Source organism: Pempheris klunzingeri, chromosome 10 (assembly GCF_042242105.1).
Source record: "Pempheris klunzingeri isolate RE-2024b chromosome 10, fPemKlu1.hap1, whole genome shotgun sequence".
Taxonomy (NCBI): Eukaryota; Metazoa; Chordata; class Actinopteri; order Acropomatiformes; family Pempheridae; genus Pempheris; species Pempheris klunzingeri.
The window spans coordinates 26,317,455-26,343,823 of record NC_092021.1 but is presented as its reverse complement, the minus strand read 5'-3'; the positions used below and the strand labels follow the sequence as shown (position 1 = coordinate 26,343,823).

The following is a 26,369-nucleotide window of genomic DNA, read 5'->3' as shown; positions in this document are numbered from 1 at the left end:
TAGTGGGACAGAGGGACTGGTTACTGGTTACTGGTTAATGTGGGACAGAGGGACTGGTTACTGGTTATAGTGGGACAGAGGGACTGGTTACTGGTTACTGGTTAATGTGGGACAGAGGGACTGGTTACTGGTTATAGTGGGACAGAGGGACTGGTTACTGGTTAATGTGGGACAGAGGGACTGGTTACTGGTTATAGTGGGACAGAGGGACTGGTTACTGGTTACTGGTTAATGTGGGACAGAGGGACTGGTTACTGGTTATAGTGGGACAGAGGGACTGGTTACTGGTTACTGGTTAATGTGGGACAGAGGGACTGGTTACTGGTTATAGTGGGACAGAGGGACTGGTTACTGGTTACTGGTTAATGTGGGACAGAGGGACTGGTTACTGGTTATAGTGGGACAGAGTGGACTGGTTACTGGTTAATGTGGGACAGAGGGACTGGTTACTGGTTATAGTGGGACAGAGTGGACTGATGACTGGTTAATGTGGGACAGAGGGACTGGTTACTGGTTATAGTGGGACAGAGTGGACTGATGACTGGTTAATGTGGGACAGAGGGACTGGTTACTGGTTAATGTGGGACAGAGGGACAGAGTGGACTGGTTACTGGTTAAAGTGGGACAGAGTGGACTGGTTACTGGTTATAGTAGGACAGAGTGGACTGGTTACTGGTTAATGTGGGACAGAGGGACTGGTTACTGGTTATAGTGGGACAGAGTGGACTGGTTACTGGTTATAGTGGGACAGAGGGACAGAGTGGACTGGTTACTGGTTATAGTAGGACAGAGTGGACTGGTTACTGGTTAATGTGGGACAGAGGGACTGGTTACTGGTTATAGTGGGACAGAGGGACTGGTTACTGGTTAATGTGGGACTGGTTACTGGTTAATGTGGGACATAGTGGACTGGTTACTGGTTATAGTGGGACAGAGGGACTGGTTACTGGTTAAAGTGGGACAGAGTGGAATGGTTACTGGTTAAAGTGGGACAGAGGGACTGGTTACTGGTTATAGTGGGACAGAGTGGACTGGTTACTGGTTAATGTGGGACAGAGGGACTGGTTACTGGTTATAGTGGGACAGAGGGACTGGTTACTGGTTATAGTGGGAGAGAGTGGACTGGTTACTGGTTAAAGTAGGACAGAGTGGACTGGTTACTGGTTATAGTGGGACAGAGGGACTGGTTACTGGTTATAGTGGGACAGAGGGACAGAGTGGACTGGTTACTGGTTAAAGTGGGACAGAGTGGACTGGTTACTGGTTATAGTAGGACAGAGTGGACTGGTTACTGGTTAATGTGGGACAGAGGGACTGGTTACTGGTTATAGTGGGACAGAGTGGACTGGTTACTGGTTATAGTGGGACAGAGGGACAGAGTGGACTGGTTACTGGTTATAGTAGGACAGAGTGGACTGGTTACTGGTTAATGTGGGACAGAGGGACTGGTTACTGGTTATAGTGGGACAGAGGGACTGGTTACTGGTTAATGTGGGACTGGTTACTGGTTAATGTGGGACATAGTGGACTGGTTACTGGTTATAGTGGGACAGAGGGACTGGTTACTGGTTAAAGTGGGACAGAGTGGAATGGTTACTGGTTAAAGTGGGACAGAGGGACTGGTTACTGGTTACAGTGGGACAGAGTGGACTGGTTACTGGTTAAAGTGGGAAACACTTTACTTTAACCAGATGTAACAGTGTAGTCGGTTCATGTCTTGGTAGCTTCGGTGATGTTCTTTGCTGTTAAAGTTATTTACTGTGTGACACTAAGGAAGAACAGCTTTAATACTGACCTGCAGCAGAAGTTCACCTTCAGGAATCTTGTTCTCCACCACTCCTGCTGTTTTGCTGTCGTCGTTGTTCACCCCGGCTGGAGTCGCTCCGCTCTGACTGTTGAGGGCGACTGCAGAGAGGGGCAGACGGAGAGGGGGGGGCAGACAGATTTTAGTCCTGTGATGATGTTTGCGAAGCTCTGCCATGACTGTCGGGTTCCCTTATGTTTAGTACGCTAAAGACGCTGCATGCAGGCCCCATCCCACCTCGTTAAACATTCATGACAAGCAATCTGAAAGTTTTATTCACCAAATCCGGACCTTTTATTTTGTCTTACTTGCTTACATCATGGTTTCTCTCACAGTCACTGATATACATCACAACAGAAAAACACATTTCCTGTTGTTTTAGTCTCCTGAGAAACTCTGCAGTCCTAAAGGTGAACAACACTGTGCACAGTTTGATGAACTATATGTTACTGAATGAATGAAGAACAGTGTTTGACATCCTCTGTAACACCACTGTAACTCTGAGCATTTCACTTTACAAACCACATAAAGAAGGATAACATCCATCTGTTCTGTTGTTTCTCCTCGTCTCAGCTTCTCTTGACGAACAAATCAAGGACTCTGATGATGTTTTCGGTTATTGTGAAACATTTGGACATATTTTGGGCCAAACAACGAAGTGAGAGCATCATGGGAGGATTCATCATTAATGAAAATGAGTTCATTGTTGCAGCTCTGTTTGGGGTCCCAGAGACGCCAGGTCGTCTTTCATGGCTCCAAAGGCAGTGAAGCATGTGTGTGTGTATATAGATGCATGTATTTCTGTATATTTGTCCAAGGATAATCCAGATCACATATAAAACTGGAACAGCTCTGCACACAGACTGTCCCACAGAGAAGAGGCAACACTTCAGACAGCATCACTGTATTTGCACTTTACCGCCTGCTCAGCTCGGCTCCTCCTCCCTCCCCCTCCGGTCTCCTGACCACCACCCCCGCTCCTCCCCCGCTCCCCTCGGTCGCCCCTCCCTGTCCCTGCCTCCCGGTTGTTCATTGGCTGGTGGCCCCAGCTGTTCTCATCCTAATGGGATTCTCCTTTTTCCCAGGATGACATCACAACTTTCTTTTTCCACCCATCTAGCTCTGGTGCTCGGGGCAGAAGAGGAAGGGCCACTGCTCACGTAGAGAAGTTATGTCCATGGAATATGTTTCATCCAAGTCTTACCTAAAAAGATAATCATGTGTACTGGTTAACCTCTAGATCATCTCTAGCATCATGTGTGCATCACAAGTGTAGACCATCACTAACATCAGATATTTGAGCTTAACTTCTTAACTCTAGGAAAGACAAAGCCTAGATCACTGCATAACAGTTAATATGCTCCTTCCTGCGTCTCTGCCTTACAGCTCTGTGGTGTCTGTGCCCACTGGAGGCGCTGTAGAGCGACTGCCACCACCAGGTAAGTTATTCCAAGGATGCAGGCGCCACAAGCACAGAGGTGACACGACACAGTCCTGCAGACTGCAGTTAATAAATGCACAGCAGCAGTGGACGTTAAAATGAAAGTGTTATAACAAAGCTAATGTTTTCAGGACATTTTTATCAGCTCCAAGTTTGTCAGAGAACTCATGTATGCTTGCTATGATGCTTTGTGGGGCATCAATACCTCAGCTCATAGTAATGATGATACAGGCCGTCATTCATTTCAAGATCAACAGAAAAAAAACACTGCATGAACAGCCACCCCCCCCCCACACACACACACACACACAGCTTCTTCTCTTTATTTGCAGTTACGCTCTTCCATGAAAGCCCCCGTGGAAAACATTTTGAGGGCCTCATTCCTTTCTTGGCCTCAGTGTGTACTCTTGATGCACTTCTCTCATTGTAGACACAACATTACCCTGCAATATTATTCTTGTCTTTAATCCATATTTTGGGGGAAACGTCTCTGCTCTGCTTTTAAAAGATGATTCTTTAACATCTGTTAAACAACCAAACCTTAGTTTTCCTCCCTCCACTTAAAGCCACTCAGTTGTACTTTATTACAACTCAAGTGTGATTTATTCTCTCCCTTCAGACAGAGGCCTCTTTCTGGGAAGTAATAGATCCAATAATAACAGATCCGATGAGGTCAGATCACATCTGTGTCTGTATGTGAAACACTGGCCCTGTGTATCAAATGATGTGTCATGTCTGGTGTGAGGAGCTGAGGAGTGTTTGGACTGTGTGAAGATCACTTGGGACTGGAAGCATTAGTTGTTGGTTCATATCATCATGACTCTGTCGCCTCCACAGTATCAGGCGATGAGCTGCGGTGACGTCATGAGAAAGAAAGCAGTGGTCAAGCACATTGATCTCTGACCCCTGCAGGAGCAGCGTGCTGCGACCCGTGGTGACCTCCGACCTTCAAGGTGATGGATGACATAATTGGGCGACTGGGTTCTGGGTCAGATCTTTTGTTGTCTGCAAACGGGGTTAACAAGGAGTCCATCCAAGGGGGCGGGGCGGTGTTAGGAGTGTCGCAGCAGACACTGGATAGCATATGGGCTTCGTGTGGGGAGTCCGACGTGGCCTGCACCTTCACACGAGACAGGGCTTTGGTTGGACACCTCTGACCTTATTCCCACACAGGCATCTTCAGGATCGACTTTGAGAGGGCAGCTGAGAACAATGTGGGACATAATCCAACATACTGCTGAGGAAATGTGCCAGATACGCTCGAGTGTGGCGTGGCTGTCCCACAAAGACATGCAGGAGCTGCTCACGGCGCTCGATTGGTTTTCAACAGCTCCCAGACAGCTTGAATACTCATGGTCTACTGGCTGCCCGGCACATAATTTAATTGTAACGTGTCATCCCTCTGCTCTCGCTTTGTTTGCTGTTTGTCTCAACGTTCAGCTTCAATCATCAGATAATCAACCAAATGATCCTATGACAGAAAACACCAATAATTTAGCTCCTCTCAGCTTCTGTGTTATAAAACGTGACACTATATTACAAAAGGGCTTCACATTAAGCCTTTAGGTTAGTGGGTCTTTTCCACCATGCAGCCATAATAAACAATAAAAGTAGAAAAAGGCCCTTTAATAAATGTGGAAATTATTTTTTCCACATTTGCTGCAGAATTTCTTAGTTAGTTAGTTTCTGTATGTATCGCAGGACATTGTATTTGTTTATATGCTAACTGTATATTCCATGGTGCTAGCATGTAGCATGTAGCGGGACAGGCTCCAGAGGAGATCTACTGTATATCTGAATAAAATAAAAACACAAGCTCCTAATAATCTGCAGTTACGTTCCCTTTCTGTCACACAGGTGTGGAAGTGCTTCCCTCTCATGTGACCATCAAACAAATAGATTATTATAACTTATTATTAAACAAAGGTAATGTTAAGATCCTAGAAAATATCATTGCATCAGCATGCACACTGCTCTCCTTACATCTGTTAGTGCTGTGTGTGTGTGTGTGTGTGTTTTCTGTACTTTGCTCGTTTACACATCAGAAACCACAGGTACGGAGCGACGTGGCACAATCCAGCCAGGAGCAATGGGCCAACGCGAGGCCTCTTGAACAGCCAGAGGAGGACAAAGTGCAGATCTTGTTATCAAGCTTCAGTGGGCACAAGTGTACATAATGAAAAATTTACATTCCCACCGCCATCACACACATGTGGCACAATAGTGCTGCTGCAATCACCCCGAGGTGTTTCCAGTGAATTGAACAGAACAGCTTGGCTTTCCCAAACATACTTCTCTTTGCATACAGGAGCTACAAAGTTAGAGAACAACAAGCAGCAAACTGTACATCACAACACTGAGCTAATGTGACACTGACTCTCCTCTTTTCCATTCACTTCACTCTGCATAACAACATTTAAACATGTAAATACACCAAAGATGAGGGTCAAATTCCATATTTTAGTTTGGGGAGCATGTGTTTTTTAGGTAGTGGCCCAACAGACTGTATTTCATTAAAAATAACACTGACTTGTAAAACAACTTTGAACATATCAACTAAACTCTGTTGGTTTTCATCTTAAATCTACAGTGAACACATCAGATCATAAACGTGTCGTCATCTTCAAGGTTGATATGGTGACGTTTTCAGCATGTACACATCCAGCAGGCAGGGAGAACCATTACCTTTTGTGTTTGTGTCTGATCTGTGTCTGATAAGGGAAAGTCCAGTCTTCTGTTTTCGGTCTCCACCAACCACTAAAGGAAATCTCAGGCTCTTTAGTGTGAAATGGGTTTTTAGAGCTAGTTTGGTAATGTTTTCTATATTTGAGTTCTAGAAATCTTATTTTTTACTTGTCTGTTTTCATTACAGTTAGTTCTTTATTTCTATGTCAGATCAAACCGTTGGCCAATCCCATATGGGAATACAAGACTCAGCTATTTATCAAACATCAAAAAACACACATACAACCCAGCATGCATCCCTCTGCAGCACACACATGAAGCCATGAAAAAGAAATTCAGCTTCATTACTAATCTACTTCCATCTGTTCATATAAATAAAAAAAAAAAAGGAGAAACTGGGTAGAATCTGAATCCAGTCAGGCCGCAGGCTGAAATGTGAAATTCTGAACTTCAGTCTTAGATACTGAACCTTCATCCAGTCAGTTCAGAGCTGGAGACGGTGTGGTTCTTCCTTCCTCTGGGCCCCACGTTGACCCCTGGCTAACATGTCTGCTCCAGTATCTGACAGGATCAAACCTGACAAACAAGCGCTGACCCTGAAAACCAGACACGTTGTCATACTCCAGCTGCTCGTGGAGGCATTCTCACTGGATGGTGTATTCATCTGCAGGAATCATCACGTATCCAGACAATAAACCTCTCAAGTCCAGGCTCAAGTTAGCGAAAAGGACTCAAGACAAATCCAAGTCACGTCACATGACCTCCACAGTTCTGCAGCTTAGGGTGACAAAAGGGACATTATGCAACAGAGCCATGAGAATATTCTCCTGAGGGTGTCGTATGATTCAAATGAACTATTCTTATTTAATATGACATTACTGCTCATTTGAAGAATCAATGTGCCTCCATCCATCCATCCATCCATCCATCCATCCATCCATCCATCCATCCATCCATCCACCAGACTTTGACATCCTGCCATTCGCAAAACACAAACTGCCGAAAAGTGTGAGTTCCTCTCGTAGAGCGTTTAAAAAGAAACGTTTGTGTCTCAGAGATAACTACAGGACGACAGCAGTCGAACCCCTGGAGTCCTGCTCTTGTGCCAACCGCCCCCCCCAGAGGAAGCGCCAGTGAACATAAAACTGGCGGCAAATCAGTTTCTTCCTGGAACATAAATGCACTCTGGTGGCTTTCAGACCAAATGAGGTCCAGCTGTGGACACTTTGAGAGGACACATCTTTCTGCCCTGACTGTGGCTCCAGTCCTGGTCTTCATCATGGGGCGTAAAGCTCCAGCATGAAGCTTACTGACCCCCCCCACACACACAGCCAGGGTTTATCTCACACTGGGATTTACTTTGCTGGAAGACCAAAGAAAACATTGAGCACACAGCAAATATTTATCAAATATTTAAGCGCCTTCAATTTGTCCCATCATGCTATTTACATCAGGATTAGCAGGGACGTTCTGTGCTTGTGCCACTTTAATTTACTGTCCAATCCCTACATGTCATCCTGGCATCTTTCCAGAACGTTGTCACAGGCCATCATACAACATAACATAAAACACACACACACACACACACACACACAAGACCTGAAGTGTTTCCAGCCAATCAGAGGAAAGATTTGGGATATAAAGTTACTTAACAGCTAAAAGCTTCTGTTTAAACCAACAGTGAGTAACACTTTCTCTCGTCGGTCATTACCAAGTTATTTTTAGACGGATGTGAGCTTTGCCATCACTGACAGGCTGCCGTGTTATACAGTGTAGTGTTGGGAGCAGTGGGGGTGTGGAGCGTCTCTATTTAAAGATTCATTTACTGATCAACTTAATAAAATACAAAATAAACACTAAAATAAAGTGTTAGGTCTAAGCCGAGCTCTGAATCATCATGTTTGTTGTCACCATGTGGTGCATGTGGCAGCTCACGTGGGACAACAATAGCAGGAGTCTGAATCATGAAACAGTGCTATATTTGGACCGCATTAACCCGTATTAAGCCTGTAGAGGGGGCAGGGGCGGTGGGGGAGGGGGCACGGGGCCGCGGTGACAGAGACCTTGTGGTGTTGGATATCCTCGGCTGCTGTGTTAATGCTGACGCTTACAGGACACACCCCACCCACATGGCCTCCACTGGTCGCGTCGTGCAGGAGGTGGTTTATTCTGGATCTGAGCCAGGACTGATTCAGAGCGGCCACATCAGTCTGTGAATCAGAGGAAGCGTCGTGCCTCAGAACAGTGCACGTTGGTGTTTCTGACACTTTAAAGTGAAATCTGTGAGTTTGTGTTGCTGCTGTGGGAAGTTAGGCACCAAGTATTCAGGTATATGATCATAAAAAGGCTTAAGAAGTCTAAAAAGAAGCATAAATCTTTAAATAAACGTATGATGGAGACTACAGGACACAACATGCTTCCTAGTTTGTGAGAGAATGTGTTGCACCAGACAAACTTTAGAAACCTGACAGTGATGACAGTGGCTGCTCTCTAGAGCACAGCAGGTATGTGGCTGGATCTTATAATCTATAATACACTGATGCTGCATGCTGAGTAATTAGGCAGGTTCCAGATCAGCTCCAAACCATGTCACTGTCACAGGGAGAAAAGTGAAACTAGGAAACATCAGATCATCTGCTGCTTGTTTGTTGATAACACCCAAAACCATCACTAAATATCTTTAAAACAGGAAAAAACATTTTATTTCTACATTTTATCGTCCTGAAATTCTGTTTGTCACTTTGCACGTCTGCACCACTGTCCTAAAGGTACTTTACTTGATTTTATTTCTCTTCTCTCTTTTATTTTGAATGAGTTCATCTCCTAAATAATATTATGCATAATATTGTATGGAATATTATGTATTTCAATGTTTTTATGATCATTTATGTGTTTCATGTGAAGCACTTGACATGTCATTTCCCTGCTGTGAGCTGCACTGTATGAAAGGTGCTATACAAATATATTATATTTATATACACAAGTACCTAGAATTCCTTTACACTTGCACTCAGGTTTAAACAACAAAAATAAAAGTTTCTTTCCTTCTCAGTTTAAACTGGAATGAGAATAAGCTCTCATGCTGGCAGCGTTTGTTTCATGAGCCTCTTTTAGCGTCACTCTCACCAGGACGTCTAAGTTCACTGCAGCGGCCGCTGGACCTCTGTGCTCAGCTCAGGTGTTAATCTGTGCAGCAACATGGCAGCTAATCAGCAGGTGCAGGTGAGGACGTCACGTTACGATACTGGAGCTGCAGAGAAAGCTCTCTGGACTCACATCGGCAGCGTTTTAACGTTCTGCAGTGCACCGATGAATATTTACTGCTGCTTTCTCAGCATTCAGCTCGTCCGGAGCTCTGACTGGTTATGATGTATAGTCTCAGCGGAAATCTATGAAATCAGAGAACTTTTCTACTTTAGTGTTGATGATGTTTCCCAAATAAAAACCAGCAGTGAAAACACACTAAACCTGATAGAATCTGTCAGGATCCAACTCTGCATCGAGCATTACGCACGACGTGTCATCATGTGCATCAGCAAAGACAAAACTAAATCATATCATTCATCCTTCGAAAGCTTAACAAGCTACGTTTCACTTGTGCCCGGCAGTGATTATATTTCCACACATCGTCACTGTACACAGAGACACAGAGCAGGAGAGTGAGTGTGTGTGTGTGTGTGTGTGTGTGTGTGTGTTTGTCTGTTAATTATTCTACCACAGTGTGAATGGCAGCAAGTAAATATAGAATGTTTCAACTCCTTCACCCCCCAAACACTGCAGTAAATGAACACGCGATGCACACATACCTCCCCCACATCCACTAACATACACATGGATGCACGCAATACACACACAGCCACACATATAGAGACTGAACATGAACACGCGGCCACTAATGCAGGGGGAAAGCACGCACCCTGTGCTGCTTTCGTGTCTCCCGAGGTTTCTCGATCACATGGTCGCATATTTGCTTATGAGAGGCGATCCAGCGAGGTGGGGAGGAGGAGGTGAGGAGCGATGGGATTTGGGTGGGGTTGGGTAGGGAGGGGTCATTGCTGATTACCAGGTTTTTCCTTTGGTGGCCTGCATTCCTTGCTGTGCCATATCGTGATCAGCGGGGCTGGGGGATGGGGTTAAGCCCTGTAGAGGAAGGACGGAGGGAAGGACGGGCAGAGGGAGGAGGGGAGGGAGGGTCGTCATGGAGGGATGACCCACTGCTCATCACGTAGCCCAGATAGCTCATTTGTGTGCAGATAGATGACCTACAGGAAGGAGGGGGGCGGAGCGGAGGCGGTATTTCAAATAAAAAAAAAAAAAATCATGGCCCCCGTTCGGAGCAACACAACAACGGGATCATGACATGTCACAAGACTTCCCCAACACAGCTTACGTAAGCTGTCCTGGAGCGGCAGGCTGCAGCGCTGGCTGATGTTTCCAGCTGTGTGCCAATCCTCCGCCTGTCCTGTCATGGCAGCGATGTATTGACATTCATTTGATTAAAACTTTTTAATTAAAAACATGTTGTTTGGCCTGGTTTTCTGCCAGGCATGTCACAGCACGTTCTGCTGATGGAGCCTCGCTGGAGTCAGTCGAACGGATCCACGTGAACTCGGCTGCATTTCTTTGTCAACACACTTGCTGTGAAACAGAAGTGAGGACGGATGCAGCTACTTTAGAGTAATTACTGTTCAGTCAGCCTATAGTCAGTGCACATGTTAACTTCATGTGTACAACCACCTCCTACTAGGATCAGAATAGTGTTCTGCATAATTAATTTTCTATATCCATGTCCTGATCCAGCAGAGTTACATAATGTATGTGCAGTGCAGATCCATGTTGCCTCCTCTCTATTAACGGTAGACATTTTAAGATGGTGCTTTTAGAACAGATATAATGTGTAAAAGATTCATTCACCTCCTGTCGTGTTGCAGCTTCAGGAGAAATACGAGTTAAAAGTCCATCGATTTGTCAATGTGGTTGAAGGTTGTGGTTAAAGAGGAACTTTATCAAAAACAGCAGAGGATGAGGTGGATCAGATGTGGTGCTTGTGTAAAAATGGGATTATATAGTAACCACGTGGATGTGTAGATGTCTAGTCTTCTCTTTAACGTGGTAAAAGGATTTTCTGAGGTGTCTTCACCACAAGTGGACACGGTTTCATGGAACTGTCAGCAGGAAACACTTTGGTTTTCTGCTCATAAAGTAAATGATATGAGTAGTGTAGAAGTTTGAATGTAGAACAGTGACTTTGTCAGACTCTGCTTTGGTCAGTACTGGATGAATTATTAAAAGCCTAAAGGGTATTGATAAGAGACTATAAACACTGACACATGATACTTAATAAAGTTCACATGTTAGCAAACTGTTGCCAAGTTGTGACTCGACTGAAATATTCCACATTTCTTCCATTAAATCCTGAAATATTATTCAGTTATTACCAACGATCCCACACGAGCCAGAACCAAACCGTAGTGAAGTGAAACCCTTTGAAACCAGAGGGATTATTTCTCCTAATCTCCATCTATATTTACAATAGAGTGTATGTGAAAGAGCTGCAGCTCACTTTCACAACAGGCCTGCTGCTGTGATAGAGTCACAGGATTAATCATCATTTCACATCCCGTCCTCTGCAGTGATATCAGGAGCTCTGAGCACAGTGACGACCATCTGACATGCATCTGTGACAGTTCTGCTTATTGCAGCAGCGGTCACGTGACGGCCGCTTGCACTCTTGCAACCTGCCACTAAAACTCAGAGAACCTTTCCAGAGAGCCGAGAGACGTGCCAGCGAGGATCGGGTGTGAATGAAGGAGGACAGGAAAGGAAAACAGACAATCCAGTGTTTGGCTGCAGGCAATGGTGACTCTTCTAAGAAACCCAGTTAAGCCCTTATTGGCTTAGTTCTGTCACCCAACATCTTGTCAGGGTTTTCTAAACATGACCAACATAACAATAACCCCACAGGACGGATCCTCACGATGGAGGATGAGACAGACTGCAGGGCATGCATGCACACGGTCCTTCACTTTCAACCTGACAACAGAGAACTTCTTAAAACAAGACGTAACTGAAAGATTAATTGTGCACTGAAGCCATTTGGTGAGTAAGAGAGGATCTCTGAAGGAGCCTCAGCTGCTCTCCGCTTACAGTAGACACAGTGGTGAAGGAAGCTGCTTCTGTCAGCACCTGGATTTCAAAATAAAATGCACTGTGAGGACAATGACTGCATTGGTCACTGCAAGGTCTGCTGCAGTGCTTCCTCTTAAAGGCCACTACACTTCACAAACTGCGTGGACTTATGGTTAAAGATGCTGTCACTGTCAGACATGCTGATTTACAGAAACAACAGGAAACTAAAAGAGTTTGTCATATATCTTTAAAACAAGACAATAGTTGCATAAACTATTTGATTTTTTAAATAATTTAATGTCTATTTGAAAGATGTATGTCCCTTTTTCTGCTGTGATATCAAAGTTCCATTTAAAGTCACTGTTTCTCTTCTGTGTCCTTGAGGTCTAATAAACAAACCTGGTGCATTTCCTTCTTTAGAAAACATTTGCACTGTTGAGTTTTTGGAAGAATTTAAAGCCGGAATGGTTTAAAGCGTTTTGTTGACGTATTGCCAAAATAGTTCTTGACATGTGACCTCCACCAGATGTTGATCCAGTAATAGTGTGAAAACCATCATGTCACACATGTGCACAGGATTAACACAAAGTAGGGGCACACTGTTGGAGGCTTTGCTCCCTTTAACATCTACAATAAGGTGACCACCTCACTGAGAGCAGCTGTCTGCATCACAGCTGCTTTACTACGTACACATGTTGGTAACATAGATCCTGAGCCTTGGACCTTACAGCAGATGTTCCTTTAAGTCTGTCCCAAGGCTTGACCTGCAGGACATAGAACAGATCTAGATCAATAGATCTACGCCTGTCGGGACATTAACTTTCAAGTTAGCTCGTGGAAAAACATGCTGGTCGATGGAAAATGTAGACGCAGCACAGCGACGGTCAGAATTATTAGAGAGCTCTTAATACTCATCTGAAATTCTGTTCTATCGGCTCACTGCTCGCTGAAGTACGTCTCCAGTGCAGCGTTCGACACGCCCACTGGAAGGCTCACCCCACACTGTGGAGATAAAGCAGGCTAATACTAATGAGCGTATCACTGATTCTCCACACCAGACCATCTGGGACAATACCAGCGCTGCTGGACACACGCACTGTCGGACACGTTACAAGACCAGCAGGATGTGATGTGAATCTTATGGAACATGTTGGCAACACCGTCGGATACAGCATCTCCAGCTTCACACCCAAACGTCCTTATTAAAGGAGACACGCTCATTTTCAGCTCATTCTTGTTTTTGTGTTTGTTTACATGCTGTAATCTGTACTGAGCATGCTCCTGTCTCTTTAAGAGCAGGCACCGCCCACCGGCTCATTAGCTTAGCAATATGCTAATGCCAAGTTCAGCAGACCAACCTGCTTTAAACCACATTAAATCAACTAAATGTTCAGCTGGTATCGACCCGTCCATCAGCTCGAACCCTTAACGTTAAGAAAGCAGTGAAGTCACACACATTGGGTTTTTCCTGTCTGCTGGTGAATAAAGCAAACGCTCTGGTCTTCACTTCTACAGATGGTGGGAAGACCTGAAGACTGTTGTTGGGTTTTTGAGTGGGGTGACCCCAGCGTCATGGGAGGTCCCGCCCCTCTGCTCAGACTGGCTGAGAGGGACGAGCCCATTGCAGCTCCTGACAATAACAAAGATGGCAGCTGGGCTGGATAATACTGTCAGCCAGATTAACCGGGCTCTGCCAGGGCTTTGTTCAGCTCCTATGACATGTTCAATTACATGCACAGCCACGACCGAGAGTGTTTGAGTACAACAAATTTCAAACAATGAGCCTCACGGAAATGATTTTTAAAACAGATTTAAAAGAGAAGCTCCCCACAGCGCGACGCCATTCTAATGCATTTTAATATTTCATGCAGCTGAGCTCTCTCTGCGCTCAACAGACCTTCTAAACACACAAACAGAGCAGCAACAGCAGAGCGACGGACCAATGGCCGCCTTCCCACAGTGGACTGGAGCTGAGTCACAGCTCCACGGACCACCCACCCTCTGATGAGCAGGATTCGCTCTGTTTACAAACTGTAATTTCAGGCCGACCACAGCGGCAGCCTGCGGCGGTGGGCCCCCGGCCTCAGAGCGCTCCCTCTGTGGAGCTGATTCCTTAACGTAAGAGCACTGAGCTCGTTAATTACTTAGAGACTGTCCAGGAAGTAGGCTAATGCAGTTAGACAAGAGGGTTTGTCTATAGGCCACACTTTGACCTATTGGTACTGAAATCCACTATCAATAATTCACTGTGGCAGGCCGACGGCCAGCGAGCGCCTTCATATGTTACTGCACAGCAATAATAAACCCAGCAGCTTCTATTGAGAGCTTTAATCAGATGGAGACACAACTTCAGATGCCGGCACGGGCTTCATTTTTAATTCTTCAGAGCCGAGCAGCTCACACACACACACACACACACACACACACACACACACACACACACACAGAGTGGACATATTAAAGCTGTATAAAACACGGTGATATCAGCGGCGCTGCATCCTGTCAGTCTCACCCCAAACAGCCATCTCAGGAAGCCGCTGCCTTAAACAAACATTGCTCTGCCTCCATTTCATAAATTCTTTAAACTCCAGGGTTTCTCTCAATTATTCATGCTTCAAGAGCATCTGACGGCCGCATTGCAGCATTCTCTTTAAAAGATCACCGCCTAAAATAACAATGTCTACACTCCACATAGTAGAGAGGAGCGCACGCGTCCATCCGCTGGCATGCAACGCCACCCCGATGCTTTGGCGTACAGTTTTAATGGACGCCAAGTGAAGCTCCAGCTCCTAATCCTCGAATAAGTGATGTCACACACACACGGCCCTCGATGAAATATTGAGGAACCTTCCCCTGGATGAAATCATCTGAATAAGGCGGTGGCTGGCTGCTCTTCTCTCAGAGTGCTGGTATCCACGTCGCTGCTTGGTGAGATGTTGGGAAACACAAGCAAGCGGCTCCTGTAATGGTTTCCTCAAGGAGCTGCCACCTACTTTAGGCCGCCCCCCCTCCCCCCCCCCCCCTTTAAATGCACCGCTCACTCCTCTATCACCAACATACACCTCTGCCAAAGAGCTGCTCGGATTTTGTGCGTCAAAGCTGATTGAAAGAACAATTTTTCGTTTGCCAAATTGACCAAAATGAGCAGTTTCAGTTTGGTTCCTGTGTTCAGAGGAGAGATCAGAGATCAGTCTGAAGGTACGAGCTGGAAACAGCTTCGTCTTTGTCCGAACACAAGACTTTCCAGCTCCTATTGTCCATAATGTGTCAGAGCTTAGATCATATGTAAATGTTTCATGTCTGCAACATCCATCCAAACTCATTTAACGTCATTACTTCCAGCTTTTTGTCTGCTGTGTGCCTGACTGGTGTAGCTCTGCAGGAGGAGGTCATGTTAAAGCCTCAGTCAGACAATGTTACTGCTGGGCATCAATAACAAGCTTCTTTGTTCTGTGTGGCATGAAGGAGCTGCAACTTCTATTTCATTGCACGAGCCTGTGTTGGATAAAGACAATTAACTACCTTTGCATCCTTGTTTTCTTACGTCCTCTGAGTTTAACTCCCCAGCTGCTGGCTAACTCAGTAATACTCTGTAATGTGGCTCATTGAGCTGCACAGAAGACGACTGTGGGGTCGGAGGGACTTTACTTTTCTACTTCTCTCTCTCTGCTTAATTTGATATTGATCTTCTGTCGCCGAGTTGCGCGGCGAACAAGATGCAACAACTGTGCCACTAAGTGTTGAGCGCTTTATGTGACAGACCTGATCGATGCGTCCATGTTACTGTTCTTATGCAAAAGAGTCGAGCTCACTGCAAACCCTCTGAGAGTAGAGCAGCCGTTCCTGGGACAGGAGTACAGGCGGACGGGCGGTGAAATGATTCAGCGGCTGCTTACCAGAGAAGAAGTTCTTGGCTCGCAGGTAGCTGACACTCAGGCGCAGGATGGAGAGTTTGTCCAGACTGGCGGTGACCTCCTCGGGGAAAGGCAGCAGGCTGGCCAAGCGCTCCAGCTCCCCGTTCAACCTGTCTCGATGCCGTTTGGACGGGTTGGACTTGGCCCCCTCAGCTGGTGCCTGCTTCACCCTGCAGGACATGGAGCACGGGAAAGAGGTCACACCAAAGCCTCCTGCAGCCCCCCCCCCCCTCAGACACACACTTAAGGTAACTCCTCTTCAGGGGTTTGAGGGACCAAACAACACATTTTGGGATTATAACAATCTGGTGGATCCATAAAACAATTTGGGAAATTAAATTCTAGCAAAGACATTGAATGCACCATCACTAAACACACTAAGACATTGAATGCACCATCACTAAACACACTAAGACATTGAATGCACCATCACTAAACACACTGTGGGGACACTGTACATTCAAGTTAGAATAAACTTTCTGCTTTTGTTATTTGCACTTTCTGTAAGAATTAAATGTTTCTGCTGTAAATTAGAGTCATTGTTAAATTAAGCTTTTAATTTTTAATGTTTGTGAGTGCTCAAATTTCATTTACCCTTCTCTGTCTTTTATGTTCAATTACTATAACTATTATTATTATTAATTAACAACATTTGAAATGTGTGACAGCACACTGTTAATGTTTGTGTTGTGTTCAGGTTTAATACAGACTCACAGTATTTAATCAGAAAACTACAGAACAGCTTCATCTAACAGAGCATGATAATAATTCTCATTTACTTAGTATTTTTCTTATGTAATCATTTCCTAAAAAAAATATGCCGATGAATAAATACATAATATTGTTCCTCATGGTGAAAAATTACTAATTTAATTTTATTTAATAATTTCATTCAGATTAAAAACATCTCTTCTAAATAACAATGCTAACATATATTTTTTAAATATATTTTGAAGAAATAAATGATGAAACTGGTTTTACAGTGTTGTCTTACAGAATATTTTTCCTTTCTAAACTCTGTTTTTGAAGGTCAGCTGTGCCAAAATGACTAAATGTGTTTCTTGCTGCACATTTTATCAGTAATGTCTCCGTGGCAGCTCATCTGTGAAGCACTTCTGTAGTAAGACCCTGAACTTTACTCTGTTTTGACTGCAGAGTTGATGGGAGGAGAAAACAACAACATATCTGTGGGAGTGGGTAACATCACGGAGCAAAACATGTTTCAGGTTAAGTGAACCACAGACTTTATGTATTTGGAGAATGAAGGCCCAGCTGAGACACTACAACCAACAAAGACAAGCTGAGGATCCAGTCTGATGACGGCTGGCAGATGAAACATTTAAACTTTGTTCTCACACTGAGAACAACACTGATTTCAAACAATTCATCTCTGCAGAACACATTCAGTTTTTCGCTTTTCTCTTTGTGTTAAATAGTGGACAACTGGGCCACACTGGGCTCCACTGGGCTGCAGTGGGCTGCAGTGGGCCTACAGTGGGCCTACAGCCTACACTCTGTACACTCACACTGGGCCTACAGCCTACAGTCTGTACACTCACACTGGGCCACACTGGGCCTGCAGTGGGCCTGCAGTGGGCCTACAGTCTACAGTCTGTACACTCACACTGGGCCACACTGGGCCTGCAGTGGGCCTGCAGTGGGCCTACAGTCTACAGTCTGTACACTCACACTGGGCCTACAGTCTGCAGTCTGTACACTCACACTGGGCCTACAGTCTACAGTCTGTACACTCACACTGGGCCTACAGTCTACAGTCTGTACACTCACACTGGGCTGTATGCGCTGTTATGCAACACTGGCTTTACTAAACATGTTATGTGATTGTGTGTAACCTCCATCCAGTTAGTTTGTGTTGATGGCTTCTTATAATAAAGACCATAATAATCCATATTAACTCCAGTTTTATTCACAGAATTTAATCTTTACAATGAGAATGAGGCAGAGTGTGTTTACTCACTGTGCCCTGCTCTTTCTAGTGTGTGTGTGTGTGTGTGTTGAAAACCAGACCTACTGAGTCTAATTTAAAGTGTTTCCCCTACAGTTTCAGTGGGAATCTGTGCATCAGGCTTTTTCCTCCTACATGACGGAGCCCCACTGAGCCGTTTCTGCCTTAAAACTTCAAGTGTTCTGAATGGAAACAGACTGGTGTTTCACTCTGAGGTGGATTCATGAATTATCTATATGAAATATGACTTCATTAGTGAAGCACAAAGCAGCTCAGTAATGTTGTCATGGAGCAGATGTGACTGTCTCACTGTGCACAGTCACTTGTGGTCCCACCAAGAAATAACAAATGACAGCTAATTATCTTTAACTACATTTAAATCTTTGGCTTTTTTAAAATAAATAAAATATTTGCAGGGACAGTGGTGCTCCATTAAAACACCATCAAAATGTTCATCTGCCATTTAAATGCAGCCTCATAATCACTGCGGGATTTAATCAGCTGTTACTGCTGGAGAGGAGGCCAGAAATAAGGACGACTGTACAGAGACACCTTCAGGTTATTATTCACAGTTTAGTAGATAACAAATAAACCTTTTCATTTGAAATGAGTAGACCTTAAATGTGGAGAACGAAAAGCGGCCTGGCAGCAGGGAAAGAGCTCCCTCTGATCCTCTGAAGGGCGTTTTGACAGAAAATGGCGCAACCCGCTGCGCCCCTGACATTTAGAGGAGGAAGAGACTGAAGGGGGAAATAAAGTTTGATTTCGTGCTCTTTTCGTTTATTTCCGTTCTTATGTGATTAGATGGGAATCACAGAGGGGGTGGGGGGGGGGGGCTGAAGGTTAAAAGCAGGCCCTGTCGCAGGCCTGCATTAATCCGCAGGCTTTAAAGCAGCACCGGGGCGTTTGATGAGAGAACAGCTCGACACATCCCAGAATAAAACACTGAATAAATTCATCCGATCAGCCAGCAAACGAAATATTACAGTAAAATGTGTTTCCTAAACCTGGTTTCCATCAGAGAGTCAGAGAAGTGTCCGGGCTGAGCTCCAGCAGACACAGCTCACAGCTCACATCTCAGTAAAAGGACATTTTCAGAGGATGGACGCAGAAAAAGGAGCTGGACTCACGCTCTCTGGACCGGTTTTCTCCTCTTGCGTCCTGCATACATGACGTCTCCTCTTATATAAGCCTGGATGAGTCCTCAGAAACACACACAGCCCGTCGCTCCGCTACATGTAAGCCAGCACCGAGATTCTGCTGTAATCCTCCTCATCGACACTGTGAGCCCATTAAAAAAAAAAAAAAAAAGCCCTGACAGAAGAATAAAGAGCAAACAGCCGGACACCAAATGGAACAGGTCGGGGCAGCAGGACTGGAGTGAGGAGCCTCGGTCCGACGGGCCGCTGCGCGCTGGACTTCACATCCAAATGTGGCCAAAACCCAGAAAAACACACGTGAGGCTGCACAATCCGACCCACTAAGGAAGAGGGGACACTCAGAGGAAGAAGGGAGCAGCTGCCGTCCCATCAGCCCGACGGAGAGCTGAACTTGGTCCAGTAAAAAGACGATGTTGTTGACTTTTCATCCTCAAGAAGAAAAACCCAGAGAAGATTCTGATCCTGCTCCTCCTCCCTCCTCTTCACCAGCACCACCTCAGAAGTTCATAGAACCGCAGTAAACCTCCAAGTATTTACATTTTATGCTCCACATCAGCAGCTCTCCAATTAGCGCCGGACTGGAGCTGCAAGGGGGGCAGCGGGGGCGCGCATTCCACTGGCGCGCACGTCCGGCACAGATTTCTGACGGGGGCGCGCTCAACGGAGCCCCTCGCGGCGCGGTAGGCAGATGCGCGGGCACGTGGGAGAGTCTCCTGGAAACACGGGTCGAGCGCGTCCACGCAGGCGCGTCCCCGAGCCGGTCCCACCGTCCAATCAGAGCCCAGATGGGAGGATGGAGGGTTATGTGGAGCCTGCAGTGGGCCGAGCTGAATGTGGGTCAGGGGTTAGACTCTTAAATAATGTAAGTGAATTCATTAGAGCCTCGGTGGGCCTCCACGCCTCCACCTGCAGGGGGGGGGCTGTGGGACACTTCACCCAGCCCGTGAAGAGAAGAACAACCTGCAGCCGGCGACCAGCAAGAGGAGCACGACCACTAGGATGCTCCCGAGGCCCAAAGCTGCAGAGGAACTCCTGTGGTGGGAGCAGCCACACACCTCCAGTCCTGTGGGTCTGTGGGGGGGGCAGAGGGTTGCCCTTTTAAAGATTAGAGACAGGTCAATAGGGAGATATCTACAGTACACAGTGGCGGGCCGTTCATTTTACACCTGGGCCTTCAGTGGTGTCCTACCTGAATCAAACCACCTCTTAATACCATCATTATGACGTCACGGCTATAGAAACCATCAATGTTATACAGAAAGGCAGTATAACAGGACGCTGCATCGCAGACAGGTGTCTCATGTTACCAGAATGAATGACATCACTAAAGCAAGAAACCCGATTTAAAGAATTCAACAAGTCACCAAACACTCGAACCACCGACTCGGCTCCAAACACAGAGTCGTTCAGGTGCCAACACCAGACGTTCTCAGCAACACAATCTGCTCCTCGGAGCCTGTAAGCTGAGGGTACCGCTCCTAGTAGCTGACCTGAAAGTGGCGGACGAACCCTTTTCCCGGCTGGGACAGGCTCGCTAGCTTCAGGGTGGGCCAGCATTTCCTCAAAATGTCCAGCTTTTCTTGGAAAGTCCACCTAGAAAATGGATTTCTAAGTAGATCTGTGACCAAATGAACATCTTCTCCTCCGTCAGCCATTGTGGGTTAAAAAACTGCTATTAAGACTTAGGATGATGATGAAGTTTTAGCTCGTACAGGTCGCTACAGGTAAGAATCGCTAGCTTTGGCTAAGCTCTCTGACCAGCCAATCAGAGGACATGAAAATACTGACGTCATCGTACGCCTGCTAGAAGGCCCTGGGGTCACCAACTCGACATCTGATTGGTTAAAGCAACAGTTTCATTGTGATGTATTTTAAGCTACGGGCGCCTGCACTTTAGACCCTGAAGGCCTCAGGGCAGATTTCTTTGACCCTGGCAACACATGATGGCTGAAATATGATTGGATAAAAGCTCTAATATAGACATACACTGCTGGAAGCCCCCCAGAAATGAATAATCTAAAATGATCAATGGGAAAATATTAAAACGTAAATCAGTTTAGGCCAGCAGAGAAGGCCTTGCTGGTCCTGACGGCCCATCACTGTCAGTACACACACAAGAGAAAGAGATGCTTTCAAGAAGCAGTGTGGAAACAGAGCTTCATAGTGATCATTGTTCAGACATCTGACACACAACTTTGTGTGTGTGTGTCTATATCTATCTATCTCTGTTTGTGTGGAGGATGTGTATTTTATAGTTTACAGTATTTTTATGTCTATTCTCTTTACTCTTATTGAGCTGCTGTGACCAGTGAATTTACCTGATGCAGGATTAAAAGAAGTTCTCTCTTCTCAAAGTGGTTCTTTGGGTCATAATCATCAGGGAACCTCTTTTGGAGCTAAAGGACCTATCTTTGAAGATGGTACATAGGACAATTGTCAAATGAAAACCTTCCCCAACTAAACTAGGCCAAAGAACCAGTGAAGAACCACGTAGGGGCTCTTCACTGGTTCTTTGTCTGCAGTGCCACCTCCAACACCTGGAGGAACTGCTGAGGAACCTCCATTTGTTGTGTGTTCAGAAGGTATATGTGAAGGATCTGCAGATGTTTGCAGAGCTCTCTGTGGTCTGAACCACATGAGGAGCTTGTGACCTCGGAGCGTTTTCAGTTTCTTTTCCCAGTGAGCCCAAAGCATCTCTACAAACCAGGTGAGAACGCTCCCTCCCCTGATTGGTCAAAAAGAAACCACAGGACGGTCCCGTGTTCTCTTCTGGTACATGTCAGAGAGAAGCATTGCTCTGTGAGTGATCACAGGTCGTCCTCTGGCTAGTTCCCAGGATGCGAAGCACACCTGGCCGCAGGAGCCGTTCAGCTGGTGGGTCGGCCCCAGACGACCACAGGTCTCCACTAGGGTGTCAGGTGGTTTAGTTCTGCACCTGAGTGTGATCACTGTGTTCAAACACAAAGACCTCAGAGTGTTTCAGCTGGACTACAGAGTGCTGCTGTGTTCTCTTCTTTGGATGAATTTATGTGGTGAATTAGTGAAAAGTGCAGCTAAATGTGACAAACCGGCAGAGCTCTCCTACCCAGAGCACCGATGAGGCCCCTGATGGTGAGACCCAGCAGCAGGGACTCTAGAGGGGCATTAGACAGAGAGCAGGTCCAGGTGGGGCAGTTAGAGAGACAGATACACTAAACACTCACTGCTCTGCCCGTGTGTGTTTGGCTGTAATCTAAGCAGGCCACAGCCTCACACTGAAGCACACACTACCCCAGGTGTGTGTGTGTGTGTGTGTGTGTGTGTGTGTGTGTGTGTGTGTGTGTGTGTGTGTGTGTGTGTGTGTGTGTGTGTGTGTGTGTGTGTGTGTGTGTGTGTGTGATGTTACAGTTCCCATCCATCACAGGAAGGATTAAAGTAGTTGGTTCAGTTATCCTTCAAATGGTCCAGCTGTTTGTTCATACTCACCTTTCTGTGTCTCCATGGGGGGGGTAGTGTTTGAGAGGAGGCCGGCCCAGCACTTCCTGAATTTATGGTGTTGGTGATGTCAGAGTGACATCATTGGGTCAGACCAAGTGGAGGTTTTTTTTCCTTTTGATAAATGTTTCTTTTGGTATTAAAACACATCAACTAGTGTTGATTTCACTTGTTTAGCTTGCAGGGAGGTTTTTAGAAAGGCCTACAAGTTTGTAGTGTGGACAAGGATGATATTTGCAGATTTGTTTGCATTCAGGGACCAGAACAGGTCCCCATGCTGCAGAATGGTAGAGCTGAAGTGATCAAGGTGGGAACTGAGCGCCCTATAAAGGGAGGAGAGCTCTGGCTGCCTGGACAGAGAGGTGGGGGCTGTTTCTGTGTGTAGCTCCAGTTACGTTTGAAATGATGTTTCTTTGTAAATAATGTTTTGTTAATGGGACACCACACACACACACACACACACACACACACACACACACACACACACACACACACACACACACACACACACACACACACACACACACACACACTGAGCAGCTTTAGCACCGCCGGCTAGCTTAACAGCATTTATACTGATTGTGTGTTTTTAACAGTTTTAAGACAAAGTGTGACTTTCTCCACTTGCAAACAGCGTGTGTGTGTGTGTGTGTGTGTGTGTGTGTGTGTGTGTGTGTGTGTGTGTGTGTGTGATTCATGGCAATAGTTCACACTGGACTTTGCCTCTCTGTAGCTAATCAGCTGCACATTAAGAGAAAAGCATGTCCATGCACCATGTACACTCTTCAGTGCCACTAACCACACCGTTGGTCCGTGCTGGTAAACTATGGCACAGACACAACACACCCCAGACACTAAAAGGAGGTAACGTTTTAATAATCATGTCATTTTGCCTGCAAAAAATATGACTTCAGTTGGACCTCAACTAAAATACAGTCTGAGGTTTGAACAGTTTCCTGATTTAAATTCAACAAAGAATAAGTCAGATGAGAAAAATCCAAGAAAGCAGCAAAGGACTCAACACTAAACGTCGTTACATACTGAGTATATACTCATGAGGTGATCATATTCCCATCAGTACATTGAGTGTACTATCATTAAATAGACATTTGGTGAATTCCTGGCACTGAAACAGCATCTCAATGTTTAGATTAAACTGTATTTACACAAAATGTACAGCTGAGTATCTGCAGAGTGGTCCCTGAACGCACCATCCTGTCAGTTTACACGGTCGTGTTGTGACAGCAGACAAAGACGCTGATGTCTACATGTTCAGATATGGAAATGCATACATTGAGTCACGTGACCAGCTCCGACCCCCTCAGGGTGCCGAAGACCCCCCCCCTCGACACATGGAGGAAAAAAGTAGGCCAACATGCTGGTAGGTTGTACTGCTCATGTGTGGAGCAGACCTCTGCTCCTTCTCCGGCTCACATTTGATTCTGAAGCTTAAAGTCACCAGGTTGTGACCCCGCGGGGGGGTCGGCCCGTCGTCGGCCCAGAGCCCCACAGGAACTGATCGGTTTCTGGTTCAGATATTAAAGGTTCTCATTTTGAAGCCCTGCAGCCTTTTGTCTCCTGTTTCATCCTCTCAACAAAATCTCAATTTTGCATGTATGTTTAACCCAAAGGGCAGCACATTCATGCTCCCCAGAGGATAGACCCCAGCCTAATCTTTCCTCTAAGGCTGTCCTCAGGAAGAAGAAAATAGCCAAACCTTCAGTCTGTTGTTTGCTGCAGTGTCAGTGTCTTCAGATCTGTGGAACAAGTGGACGTGGGTGTTGATCATTAGCATCACATCAGCCTCTTTAGCCTTTCTACAGTTTAAAGGGCTGATTTTCTGTTCACTCCACAGGATGGATGACAGAGCCTGCAAGTGTTTACGCCACCAGACGACCCAAGACAGCTGACTGATTGCAGAGTCGGTCATGTGGAAGTTCAAAACGCTGCGCAGTGATAATCTAACACTTTAATTATGTCATACAAGTTTGGCTGATGTGCAGCATCCATGTTTGTCTGTCTGACCGTCTCTGCCTCTCTCACTCATCACTGGACTCGATGAACTGGTTGGCCAATGGTTTGTATGTTTTTGTGCTCCAGCAGTGTTCAGCTTCGCTCCACCAGGTGGTGTCTTTACCAGCTCTCTCCTGCTTTGTGACTCATCTGCTGCAACGTCTTAAAAATCTTGTCCCGATGTTAAAAGTCCCTAAAAGTGACAAATGCTACAGCCTCATTTAAGCAGGACTTCTTCCCTTCCCTGTGTGTGAGCTGTTATTCTGCCTCTCTGGTGTGTTTTATATCTGTTTGAAGAGCAGCTGATGTTTGTGTTACCTGGGTGGGTTTTATCTCTGTCCATCTGTAACTGGTGTGCAGGTCTCCCTCAGGAAAGAGACTTTAATCTCAAGGGATGTCCTGGTTAAATAAAGGTTAGAGGAATCTAAAAGATAAATAACATAAAGGGCTTCTCCAGATGAGTACGTCGGTACCAGAGCTGTTACACTTCCTGTTCCTGATGAGCATCATTAGCTCGAGGTGATGATCTTTTCATCATCACATCACTTCATGCACACACAGAGACATCCAGCAGAGACACTGCTTCTTTGTTCTAATCTGTTTAACTCCTGGAACACTGCAGCAGTCCCTGTGTGAGCATCCCTGTTCCCTTTGAGTGGACTGTTTAAGTGTTTATCTTTGTTTTGTGCCTGCAGAGATCTGTAGCCACTCGCCCCTCTTGCCTCTGGGTCGGTGTGTTTGTTTGGACACTCTGTGTCCCACAGGACGGACGCCACCTCGGCTGCAAATGGGTTTTTCATGCTCTGAGCCCAGCGGACCGCAGAGGGAAGAGAGCCGCGGTTCTTTTAGTCGTCCTGTCGGCCTGCAGGGGAGTCCTCTCAGATTGGAGGGGGCGCACCAAGCCTGGAGGTAATGGTTACAGCGCTCCTTCCGTGTTCTAGATGGAGAACACCTCCACTTGGTAACATACAGTTAGCTCACAGGACGGCTGGGACACGTCTCCCCAGGCAGAGGTGGTTCTTACAAGTCATGCTGCACAACAACAGCGGTCACATGGGTCAGGTTATGATGTTGGTGTAGTTTGATGTTTGACTGAATATTCATCATACTTTTCCTCTTGTTTGAGAGAACAGTACTTATCCTGAGACACCCTGACCCTGCCTCTCCAAACAAATGTTAAACCATCTGTTCAGCAGCACACTCATGATAATAATATTAATAATAACTTAGATAATTAAAGTAGAACATAGACTTGTAGACTGTCCTGTGCAGCTTTAGTTATACATGTATGTACTCATGACCACCTAAAGCTGTAAAAGTACAGAACTTTCTATTACTACTTTTATATAATAGTTTACTGGGACATGTTGCAGATGGTAAAGATGGGGCTAACTTTGGTTACTGTCGTGGGGGTGTGAGCGGAGCGACAAGAGCAGCAGCCTGGTGCTACTGAGACATTTATGGTAGAAACTGGAGGAACGACGTGGATCAAACTGGGGAGGCAATAAAACAGGAAAACAGATCCAAAGTTCAGAGACAGAGACAGAAGGCACCCAGGATCTGAGCGTGTGGGAGGGAAGGAGAGGGAAAGAGCTGGTTAACTACTGCAGGGCTGCTGAGGGAAGGTGGGAACAGGTGAGACGGTGGGGGGGGGGCTTGGTCAGGTGACAGCAGGGTCAGAGGGAGGGGCTGGATGTGGTGGACAGAGGCAGAAGGAAGGCAATGGTATGTTTGAAGTAAGAATTAATAGTCACTCTAATACTAATAATAATATCAGACCCTG

At 45.8% G+C, this 26,369-nt stretch overlaps 1 protein-coding gene across 1 annotated transcript in view; it reads right to left on the bottom strand.

The window, feature by feature from the left end:
- Positions 1 to 19,110, bottom strand: part of LOC139208819 (aryl hydrocarbon receptor-like) — a 36,167-nt gene extending 17,057 nt beyond the window's left edge. The window contains exons 1-3 of the mRNA XM_070838567.1: positions 19,070 to 19,110; positions 15,956 to 16,143; positions 1,796 to 1,905 (exon numbers count right to left, since the gene is read on the bottom strand). Coding sequence (XP_070694668.1) covers positions 1,796 to 1,905; positions 15,956 to 16,143; positions 19,070 to 19,110 — 339 coding nt within the window. The remainder of the gene's footprint in view (positions 1 to 1,795; positions 1,906 to 15,955; positions 16,144 to 19,069) is intronic.
- Positions 19,111 to 26,369: the final 7,259 nt, after the last annotated feature.